The sequence below is a fragment of the Phaeoacremonium minimum genome, assembly GCF_000392275.1.
Source record: "Phaeoacremonium minimum UCRPA7 unplaced genomic scaffold PA7_03_scaffold_82, whole genome shotgun sequence".
Lineage (NCBI taxonomy): Eukaryota > Fungi > Ascomycota > Sordariomycetes > Togniniales > Togniniaceae > Phaeoacremonium > Phaeoacremonium minimum.
The window spans coordinates 58,490-69,810 of record NW_006920989.1 but is presented as its reverse complement, the minus strand read 5'-3'; the positions used below and the strand labels follow the sequence as shown (position 1 = coordinate 69,810).

Genomic DNA, 11,321 nt, shown 5'->3' with positions numbered 1-11,321 from the left:
ATGTCCAGTGGCAAGAAGCATACCCGCGACGCGGAAGGGGACGAGGTGAGGCGGTCGAAGAAGGTCAAGACTGACACCGCCTCAACAGCCCCCGAAACCAATGGCGATCTTGACGGACTAAAGGAAGAGAAGAAGCGGAAGAAAGACAAGAAGGAGAAGAAACATAAGAAAGAAAAGAAGGAGAAGAAGGACAAGAAAGAGAAGAAGCGAAAGGAGCTTGCTGACGGAGAGACTGCTGCACAAGAGCCCGAGGCTGACCAAGTCGTCGAGAAACCCAAAAAGTCAAAGAAGTCCAAGGATAAGAAGCACCAGGAGCGGGAACAGGCACCAGAGAAACCATCTACTGCTAATGGTGAGGACTCTTCTTCTTCGGCGCCGTACTCCTACAAGCAAAGCGATGCCCTCACCGCCGTGCCCGAGTCCGAGGTCGAAGAATTCCTGAAGACAAACCAAATCACCGTCAGCGATCCCTCGAATCCGACCAATCTTCGCCCGATCCTTAAATTCTCTCAATTGCCCCCCTCTCGGCTTCTTTCGAAAGGCCCCTTTGCAAACTTCACCACGCCGACACCCATCCAGGCTGCTTCGTGGCCCTATGCATTATCAGGCCGCGACGTAATCGGTGTCGCCGAGACTGGCTCCGGCAAGACTCTCGCATTCTCTGTACCGTGTGTTGAGGCACTGCAAGCTATCAAAGATGAGCACAACAAGTCTACCAAGGGGGGCCAGGCGCTGGCGGTGATAGTATCCCCGACCCGCGAGCTGGCTATGCAGACCCATGCAGCTATCTCAGACCTTGCGAACCTTGTTGGTATGTCTGCCGTCTGTCTATACGGCGGTGCGTCGAAGGACGACCAAAGGAACCTCCTTCGCAAGAAGTCTGGCGCGCACATCATCGTGGCTACACCCGGACGACTGAAGGACTTCCTCAATGAAGGCGCAGTATCGCTAGAGAAGGTGAAGTTTGCTGTGCTGGATGAGGCCGATCGAATGCTCGACAAGGGATTTGAAGAGGATATCAAGCTCATCTTGGGCCAATGTCCGCCCAAGGAGCAGAGACAAACACTCATGTTCACTGCCACATGGCCCACGAGTGTTAGAGGACTAGCAGAAAGCTTCATGGTCAACCCAGTCAAGATCACAATCACCAGCGGCAACAGGAAAACCTTCGATGATGGCGAGGGCGGCACTATAGAGCTGCAGGCAAACTCAAGAATTACACAGACAGTGGAAGTCGTGGACCCCAGGGGCAAGGAGCAGCGACTACTCCAGATCCTCAAGCAATACCAGCGCGGTACGGCGCAGAATGACCGTATCCTGGTCTTCTGTCTGTACAAAAAGGAGACGGTCCGTGTGGAGCAGTTCTTACAACAACGAGGTGTCAAGGTTGCCAGTATTCACGGCGATCTGAGACAGGAGCAAAGAACTCGCAGTCTAGAAGCCTTCAAGGCCGGTACGACAAGCGTTCTGCTGGCTACTGATGTTGCGGCTCGAGGTCTGGATATTCCTGAGGTCAAGCTAGTCGTGAATCTGACCGTGAGTGATACCTTCTAGTTCATTAGACCCCATCCAACTTATGGACGCAACTAACTTGGCATAAATTAGTTCCCGCTCACCATCGAGGATTATGTCCATCGTATTGGCCGTACAGGCCGCGCCGGAAAGACCGGTGAAGCTATCACACTCTTCACAGAGCACGATAAGGCTCATTCTGGATCGTGAGTTTACTAGTTGCCCTGATACCTAATATCTTGCTAACAGTCAGCACGCAGTCTGATCAATGTCCTTCGAGCCGCCGATCAGCCCGTTCCGGATAACCTATTGAAGTTCGGTACTACCGTTAAGAAGAAGGCCCACGATACATATGGTGCCTTCTTCAAGGATGTAGATATGAGCAAGAAGGGCACAAAGATTACATTTGACTAAAGACGGTTGTGGATATAAAGTTAGATTCATTGTCTTGGCTACCAAGAGCCTATGCGGCTTTCTGTCGACCTCCCCGGACCTTGTCATAGCACTGAAGTAGAAATCGGCGCTCGGCGAATGCCCTATGATGTTGTTAGCATATTGATACCTTCCGATAGATACTGGCGTTAGACAATAGAGAGTAGCTTACAGGACGACCACAAATGGGACCGCAATAGCGGCTATCTTGGCTAAGTCGAAGACCAACTGTTTGGCGGTTGGATTTCCCATGCGATTAGAGCTTGTGACTCTAGGGATCACTTGACTTGTCACGGCAGCAGCTAGCACCGATAGTGGCCTTGGTAGAAGCTGTTTCATACTCCAGCTTACGCGTGATCGCTTGAAGTAGTCACTGATGAATCTCTCGGCCCAGATAATACGGCAACCCATATTGATCCCGTTCGCCAGAACCAGGCCGATGGCTCCAAGGTTCATAATGCGCAGAAAGACGAAGCCAGCAACACCAAAAGCTAGTGAGAATGCCGTCATCCAGGCAGACTGCCGATGCACTTCGGTCTCAGTTGCTACGGATGAGACAAACGCTTCTGTCACGCCGTTTATGGCTAGGAGTGGGATGTACCAAATGTAGGCGGCGAGGGCTGATCCTGCGCCAGTAGAGGACCACTTTGGACCGGCAATGAGAGAAAGCCCGATCGGTGCGGCAGTAGATCCTACAGCAGTGACAACGAGAGCCATGAGGACATATAGTCGTAACAAGGCACTGAGGTCTGAAGAAGCATGAGCGGCTGCTTGGTTCGAGGCAGTCGACTCCGTAGGCTTTGCAGTCTCCTCCTCGACGGCAGTCTCGTTATCAGTTTTCGCTGGTGCCGCTTGGGACAAGACACGGCTGAAATAACTACGGCTGCTCTCCTCAATGGGTTGAAAGACGAGCCTCGCCGCAAGACCGCCGTAATTGTTCGCCAAGGCATACACTCCTTGCGCTGTAGGCGAAGACAATGTGCTGACCAAGAGGGTGTCGCCCTGAGTAAGAATCTGCTTAACGATACTCTGAGCCATCATTGAGGAGGCTAGGCTGAGCGTAGGACGGTAGAAATATGATAGCGCGTAGTCTTCGGCCGTCTTTTTCTTGTCAGTGGCACTCGACGGGAGTGTCGATGCCAACCGCTTCGGGAGCAGCGAAAAGCCCTCTACACCGGCTAACGATAATCCATGCCATGCGTAGACTGCCAGCAGTCCTAGGCCGTAGGTTAACTGGCCCAGCGCAAATGGCAGCACGCCGAGATCGACTCCTGCTTGGGCAGCCCACAGCGCCGATGATAGAGTAGCAGCGCACTTCCCGACTGTAGCTACAGACTCGGCTGTAGCCCGCGTTCCGAATTGGAGCCGGATTTGCATCACCACAAACGCAGGCTCAGATAGGAGCTCGATCATTGCTGCAAGGGCGTAGATATAGAGCGAGGTCGTGAGATTCGGAGCGCTGGAAACGGTCTCCTGGCTAACGGATGCCAAATACATCCAACCTAGCGCGCCTGCTACGAAGATGCCCAGCGTAATGGATAAGTACGCGATGTTGACGGCAGCCTGAGACTGGGCAGCCTTTGCATCCTTAGAGTCCTTCTTTGAATCTAAGTCGATTGGACCATCTTGTCGTTGGATGGCCACACGCAGGCTCTCTCGGGCAAAAAAGAGTACAGAGAGATAGTACACTTCAAGTTGAGTTGAGATGCCGAGCAGCTGTGCCGTCATGAAACGGAGTAGCAACTGGTTGGCGATGAAGGTGATGGCGCGGGATGCGATCTGAAGAAGAATCAACAGCGATGCTCCCCGCACGGCACCACCACCAGCCATGGCCGAAAACAACGTCTATCGGCAATTTGATTCCAGTCAGTGGTTCCAACCACTTTCCTGGGACACATGTAGTATTGCTACTCTGAAAGAATTGGCGTAGTGACATTTGTTAATGGGATAGCCTGCCGATGTGGCCACGTGATTGGTTTCGTGGTGTGGCTGTTGGAAGTGTGGCTGGCCTTTGGTGGGGCTTGCTGTGCTCACGATGCATTTCGCCCCAAGTTGTTTGAGGTGTTTTGAATGTCAAAGATCATTCAGACCGCTTCTATCATCTAGTCTATTCTTCGGTTGCAGATTATATAGCAGACTCAGAATGAAATCTTGATCTGGATCGAGAAGGGAAAATCGGCCGCAGTCCAAGTGACAGCCAGAACACATGCACAACAGAGCTATTAGATGGAAAGGACGGAGCTATCAAAATACCAGCAGCGGTACCTGATAGTAGAGTATTGCTTGTTCACCGGCCCTCTTATCGCTTTCATCTCATTGAGACCTTAACTTGTTCAAACATGGCTTTCTGCTGTGCTAAAGTCCTCGAAAACCCAACCGACCATGATGTCGTTTTCCAAGCGAGCACCCGCTCTACCACTTCCCCAGATATAGCTCGAGTCGCGGAAGCCCCGTGCTGTTCCAAGCCTAAAGACTGTCTCAGAACTGGGGAACCTAGACGAGAGGCTTAAAACTATCATCAGATTTCCCCACTATGCTCTTTCTCTCGGTGCTTCTCGAGGGGCACCTCGGCGGTGGCGCTTGCATCTTATAGCATCCAGCTTTTTGGGCCAGATCGCATCACGTTTCTTCAATTAAGGCCCATCCAGTCTGCTCGGTGAAATCCCCGCATCATTAATCGGAGCAACCCGTCGTCCGGAGCAGAGGATAAGGTGAATGGCGCCGAGTTAGGGACGCCGGCGGCGGCGCCAGACGCGTGAGGCTTGCCAGCCCATTGAAATGGCCGAATCTGTTGAGATCCGGCGATTTCAGCGGAATTTTCAACGTAGATCACTGGGTGCTCGCTCACTACCGAAGCTTGGCTGGCCTGGCCAAGCTCACTGGTCCATGACGGAAGTCCCGCTGCACGCTGTGGGATGATGTGCCGCGGTGGCTTGCTGGGGGATACAAGGGAGACTGGGGCAATTAGGGTTCAATGCCACGTCCCTAACGCCGCTAGCTGGAGATAGCTTGTTTGAATGATCAAGCTTGTTTCCTCTGCCGCTGCCATGCGCACCAATTCTCATGCTAATGCGGCATATGCATCCTATCGCGGGCCATTGATCGGAGTTATGCAGTAGTGCCGGTGAGGTCATTCTTTCACCTACACTCCCGATTTCTCAATCCAACTTCAGGCGATTACCATCGTTTCGAGATTGACGAAGAGGATGGCAGTTTCCTGGAGTGGAGAAACGCGTCTTGCTGGCAGGTAAAGCCGAGATCTCATTGAGCGTGCCCCGTATACCACGTTCCAAAGTCCATTGCTGTGCTTTGCTGATGCAGTTGCCTTTCTGGTCACACGGTTTGAAATTTGGGTGCGGAGATTGACTGTCAAATCGACTCTGTCGATCGCGCGTTCTCGGCGGTATTATCCTGACTGACTGTACCATCCTCTCTAGGCTACTGCCCTTTGAGATATGGGTCAGATGGCTCTGCTATACGCTGATTCGACCTGGCGGTCAGTCACAGGATGCCGTGCACAGGAGTCTGGCTGCGGTGTGGTTGCTAGCCGCCGTTGAGGAACCAGCATCGAGTCAGCTCTCTCCACCCGCTTGACTTCCTCTTGCACGACTGCACGGGGACTTCCTGTGCCTCTCTTATGCGCCTTGATTATCGTTGTCTACTTTGTGGAAAGATTGTTGCCGCAAGACCGCGCCAGATAATGCCATGGGCTTCTAAATCCCTCCAGACTTCGTCCTCCAGTCGAGAGGCGAGGAACCTGCCAAGTACCATAGACATAGATGGCTTGGACACTAGGACAGGCGGCCTATGCTGCATGTGCTGATTGTGGCCACCCTAAGCTCTCCTACCCCAGGTTTGATAATCTGATCCCATTGTGGTGTTCATCAATCTGGGACCGGTTAGCCGAGGCCTTCAAGCGCAGCCTCTAGTTGGGTGAGAGAAGACACGAGAGCGTCCCAAAGTAAGGGCTGTCATGAATACGCAATCTGCGTCCAGTCATGGACGATGCCTCCTACTCCATCGGGCTGGCCGTGTGCCTGCCCACTTTCCTTGCCTCCCCCGGCCGAGTTTCATCGCGTCACGGGTCCCTGATGGATGTGGCGGGGAGGATCACCGCTAGATCCCCCGCATTTGAGTCTCTCGCAGCATTGGGCTTGTTGGAGGGTCGGGGGCGTATCCGCATCTCAGGACTGGCATGACTGCTTGAGACTGGCTAGACAGCCTAGACGGTACATACTGCAGTACAGGAGGAAATGGAACCTACGATCCATTCGGTGCTTTCCAAGATTCTTAGTCCCCTGCGATTTACTCTTCCCCCCCTGCGAGTGTGGAGGTGAGGTGCCTTCCTTTACGTCCTACCTACAGTAAGCTCTCGAGCGCTCTTGCCTTCTTTGGCCTATTACCTTGTCATACTTCTTTGACTTGGGTCTGGCCTTTTGGTTGTTGGGGCATCAATCTCTCATGACGCGACCTCCTCAATCTTACACCCAATCCGGCCGAATAAATGCATGCGTCTGCATCTTCCCGCACTGAATAAAACCCAGCCTACTCCCCGGTCATCTGCTCTGTCCTTGCTTGATCTATACATCACACTTGTCCCCTCTTTGTTTACCATTGATCAAGTGGGCATACTCCAGACAGATCACTGGTCGTAAAGCCCATTCTCACCTATCTTCCCTCACTTACCGGTTCAGTCAGTAACGATGGCGCCACCTGTACTAAGAAAGCTCTCACTGGTGAAGCCGCAGGAGGAAGCCGGCAAGGCTTGGCCTGCCATTGTCGTCGGTGCCTTCGTGGCTTTTGGTGGTGTCCTCTTCGGGTACGTTACTCAGTCAAAATATCACCGCCTCTATATCTATTCAGATCTGAATTAACCAATGCCTTTCAGCTATGATACCGGTACCATCAGCGGTATCCTTGCTATGGATTACTTCCAGAACCTTTTTTCTACCGGCTATATCGACACACATAACCATAAAAACGTATCTCCGTCGCAGACTTCGGCCATAGTGTCCATCCTCTCTGCGGGAACCTTCTTTGGTGCCCTGAGCTCACCCTTCCTCGCCGACAATATTGGTCGACGCCTCGCTCTCATTGCCTCCACGTGTGTCTTCATCTTGGGTGTCATCTTTCAAACTGCTGCCACCGCTCTGCCGCTGTTTCTTGCGGGCCGCTTCTTTGCCGGCTTCGGTGTCGGTCTGATCTCTGCCTTGAGTAAGTGTCACGATGTGACTTACACGATTGTTGCGACATGTTCTAATTCGTTCCGACAGTTCCGCTCTATCAATCCGAGACCGCCCCCAAGTGGATTCGTGGTGCTATTGTCGGGGCCTACCAGTTTGCTATCACTATTGGACTTCTGCTCGCAGCCATCGTGGACAATGCGACCTCTCACAAGCAGGACACCGGTTCATACCGTATCCCAATCGCCATTCAATTTGCTTGGGCCATCATCCTCATCGGCGGCATGGTATTCTTACCCGAGACACCTCGCTACTTAATCAAACGAGGGCGTCACGAAAAAGCAGCCCGTGCCTTGGGTCGACTTCGACGTCTGCCACCTGATCATCCATCCATTGAGTATGAGCTAGCCGAAATCCGCGCAAATCACGAATTCGAGCTCAGCCTTGGAAAGGCCAGCTATATTGACTGTTTCCGTGGCCCCATGTTGAAGCGACAGCTCACTGGATGTGGACTTCAGGTCAGATAATCATCTTAACGCTGGTGAATTGCTGTGCTAATATGAGGTTTAGGCTCTACAACAGCTCACTGGTATCAACTTCATCTTCTATTACGGCACCCAGTACTTCATCAACTCGGGAATCAAGGATGGTTTCATCATTCAAGTCATTACCTCGACTATCAACGTTGTTAGCACAATTCCGGGTCTATATGCCATCGACAAGTGGGGGCGACGGCCAATGCTCTTCTGGGGCGCAATTGGCATGTGCGTCTCTCAATTCCTGGTCGCCGTCCTGGGAACCACCACTACATCGCAAGACTCAACGGGCAAAATAATTGTGCACAATGTCGCAGCCCAAAAGGCTGGAATTGCCTTCGTCTGCATCTACATCTTCTTCTTCGCCTCCACTTGGGGTCCTCTAGCCTGGGTCGTTACGGGAGAGATCTTTCCGCTCAAGCAGCGAGCTAGAGGTCTTTCTATGACCACAGCTACGAATGTAAGTCTCTTCAGTAACTTTGTATGTCATGTTTCCATCACCTGGCAGCTCAGATGACTGTCACATCTCGCTTCAAAACGTGATTTTTTTGGAGATGATGATGCAAGCGGCTTGAGAACGTCTCCAGTCCAGACTGGGGGCTAGCTACCCCGCATTCTTAGCGCAACGGCAGTGAACTGCGGTGGGCGCCACAGCGCATAAGCTTCTTCGAGAAGTGGTCTATTAGTGGCTGATCTACTGAGCTTGACAACCTGGATCACGATGCCAAGTGTTTTCTTATTCAAGCACGCATGCGCTGACAGAACCTCGCTAACCTTTCGTCTCTCAGTGGCTACTCAATTGGGCTATTGCCTACGCGACTCCCTACCTTGTGAACTACGGTCACGGCTATGCCAACCTGCAGTCGAAGATTTTCTTTATCTGGTTTGGCTGCTGTTTCATCTGCATCGCCTTTGTCTACTTTTTCATCTATGAGACAAAGGGATTGTCTCTTGAGGAGGTTGATGAGCTCTATGCCGAGGTAAAGGGTCTCAATGGCGCTCGACAATCGACAAAGTGGACGCCAACCCAAACCTTTGCGCAGCGGGGTAGCGTCGCCGGTGCTGGCGGGGTTCGTGGCGAGCCCAAGGATGGCCATCTGGAGCATGAGGAGGACCGAGAGAAGACCGTTGTCTAATGGGATCTAAACCATTGAATTTTCAGGAGTCCCCAAGGAACTGTGATGGGCCTCCTTTTCGCCAGGTCGCAAGCCCATGTTGGGGGATGCAGAACAACGTCAAGGTATTAGTAGACACAAGCTCAAGGCGCTTGCTTCGCTATCAGCCCAAATACCAAATTTAACCTAAGTCGTCACGCTTCGTTGATTCAATGGGAAGCCGAGTGAATGACCCTCAGCTTGACAATTGAGTGTCTCGACGTTTCATCGTGCTATAACTCCTTATTTTGGTGATACAGGACCGCACTCTCCGAAAGGGTCGACATGTCGGGAGAAACAAATGTGAGATCGAACGCGGATTTAAGGCCGAGGGGTTTATCTATTGCGGCGCCACTGTCAGCGTGTTGCATATCTGTAGCGTACTTGCTGACACCAGCCAGGCTCCAACTCTTCGAGTAGGGGCAATGAGTCACGCCGTTTCAATGATGCCAACAAAGCCACACGCAATTGCAGAACAAAGGTCGAAAGTATTGAGATGGGACAGATTGACAGACTTTGGTAACTCGTCCCGTCAAGGGGCGTCCCGCGCATTTATGCAGTATGACCTACTCTCTCAGGAGCGTTCACTTTGGCGGCTAAACATCGGTATTTCAGCGGGCAAACCTACCCTGGCTAGATAGAATTACCAGTATAGAACAAATCTAGTCATGCATAGGTGTAGGCTAATCTTCGGCACAGCGGGCGCGCATTCCGTGACAACATAACGATGCTATCGTGAAGCGGACCGTAGAGAGGGTAAGTCCGCCTGCACGTCAGTAAATATTGTCAGCACGGAGCAATTGCGATACAGATGGTTCCTCAGAGTCATCGCAACCACTCCGTATCGGGTCACCTACGAGGTTCGCAGCAGTCGACGCCATGCCCGAATGTATCAGAGCCAATGCTCTGTAATCGTCAGCTTACAAATGTCGAACTGCTATGAAGCTTGGCGGCTACTGGGTCTCGCACCACTGCCCCAATAGAGAGACGCTGGATAAACCTCGGTTGACTGGCTCTATGAAGTACGATGGCTGTTCCGATGCAAGGGTATTCACAATCCTTCAGGGATAATGGAGGCATTTGAGGCAGCTTGGGACGCGTGATAAGCCACGTACGAGAACTGGTTCAAATTCGCCATGTCATTGGTAATCAAATATCAAGCATGGAGTGTGGTTTTGACCTACCTTACCGTTGCTCCTTGTTGAGGGTTTTAGCGTCCCTCTCGAGGTATAAAGTGAGGCAGAAGCTGCTCTCTGAAGTTGGTTTGAACCGATAACAAACTTGAACTTCATTCTCGGTTTTGCTTCAAGAACAGCTCTTGTGCTTATGTTAGCACCCTCTCAATTCATCATGGCTTCAAGATATCCTCTTCCTTATGTCTACACCGCGGAAGAGAAGACCTCTCAGAGTTCCAGTGGCTCGATTGTGTCTTCGATCCTCACCAAAACGGGGCTGAAGAAGTCTGAGAACAAGACCCAAACCAAGCAAAACTACGGCTCTGAACAAAGCCGATTGTCCACTGAGTCGGTGGACACGATTCAACGCATCAAAGAGGAGAACGAGTCGAAACAAAGATGATGAGTACAAATGTAGTTAAGTTCATGTTGGACAATACGTTGTTGTTCTTTGTTCCATGTTAATGTACTAACTATGGAAAAGCCGCCGAGGTTACGCCAGACCATGTCCCCTATCTACTATCACGTATCTCGATGTCGAATGATACTGGGATGGAGAGAACTACGACATCGCTGATGTCCAAGCATATATTCTAAGGGTTTAAACGCGTCAGATTCGTTGCGTGCTGTTAGATGGTTCTGGCCCTCGCGCGAGTTTACTTGGTCTATTCAATTAGGTTGATTCAAAGAGCCTTTCCTCTGGTGTTCCTTAAGTGACACCAAGGAGTAGGTCAGAGGATTTGCGATGTCGGTGTTTGTTAGTCGTTCAAAGGCTTGTTTTGTTTTGAGGATACACACTCTTGATACTGAACAATATATTGTTCTGTTGCCAAACCGTGCTCTCCTCGGCTATTTAAAGCTCTCGTGGCTGACATGTCACACTGACTCTCAAATTAACTCTCCCAGATCTCTACGAAGTCAAGAAGCACTCGTTACTTCGCGTTTCTGTCCTAGTCAGATCAGAGTTCCATCAACATCGCACAAATATGTGTATCATGGTGGGTAGGAACTATGAGTGTCCGGCGGATCCTTCAGCGGAGTCAAAGTTGAGACAAGTGCACACTGTTCATTCGAAGAGATTATGTTCGAACCCCAAGGTATGCAAAGGTGCTGGTTTCGCCTATGAGCAACACCACTACAACTTCCCCTGCCCTCGTTGTTTCACGGGTGAGCGATACAAAGTTCGCAAATCTACGTACAACACGTACACGTCAACTCGACATCTAGCCAACGGATGGGATCAAAACTACGAAGACAACATACTGGCATATATCACAGGACTGTACCGTTTGATGCATCTCCTTCTTGCATTCGATATTTCTGACCAGG

The 11,321-nt window shown here is 51.4% G+C and overlaps 2 protein-coding genes across 2 annotated transcripts; both read left to right on the top strand.

Annotated features, from left to right (window-relative positions):
- On the top strand, nucleotides 1–1,926 carry UCRPA7_1305 (putative atp-dependent rna helicase dbp-3 protein; the record flags this gene model as incomplete). The annotated part of the gene is made up of 3 exons (XM_007913888.1): nucleotides 1–1,536; nucleotides 1,606–1,718; nucleotides 1,773–1,926. 3 exons carry the CDS (start codon nucleotides 1–3, stop codon nucleotides 1,924–1,926), a joined length of 1,803 nt encoding a protein of 600 aa, XP_007912079.1.
- A 4,721-nt stretch (nucleotides 1,927–6,647) lies between these two features.
- Nucleotides 6,648–8,799, top strand: UCRPA7_1304 (putative high-affinity glucose transporter rgt2 protein; the record flags this gene model as incomplete). Its single annotated transcript, XM_007913887.1, has 5 exons — nucleotides 6,648–6,763; nucleotides 6,833–7,158; nucleotides 7,218–7,645; nucleotides 7,698–8,123; nucleotides 8,452–8,799. 5 exons carry the CDS (start codon nucleotides 6,648–6,650, stop codon nucleotides 8,797–8,799), a joined length of 1,644 nt encoding a protein of 547 aa, XP_007912078.1.
- Between the last annotated feature and the right edge of the window lie 2,522 nt (nucleotides 8,800–11,321).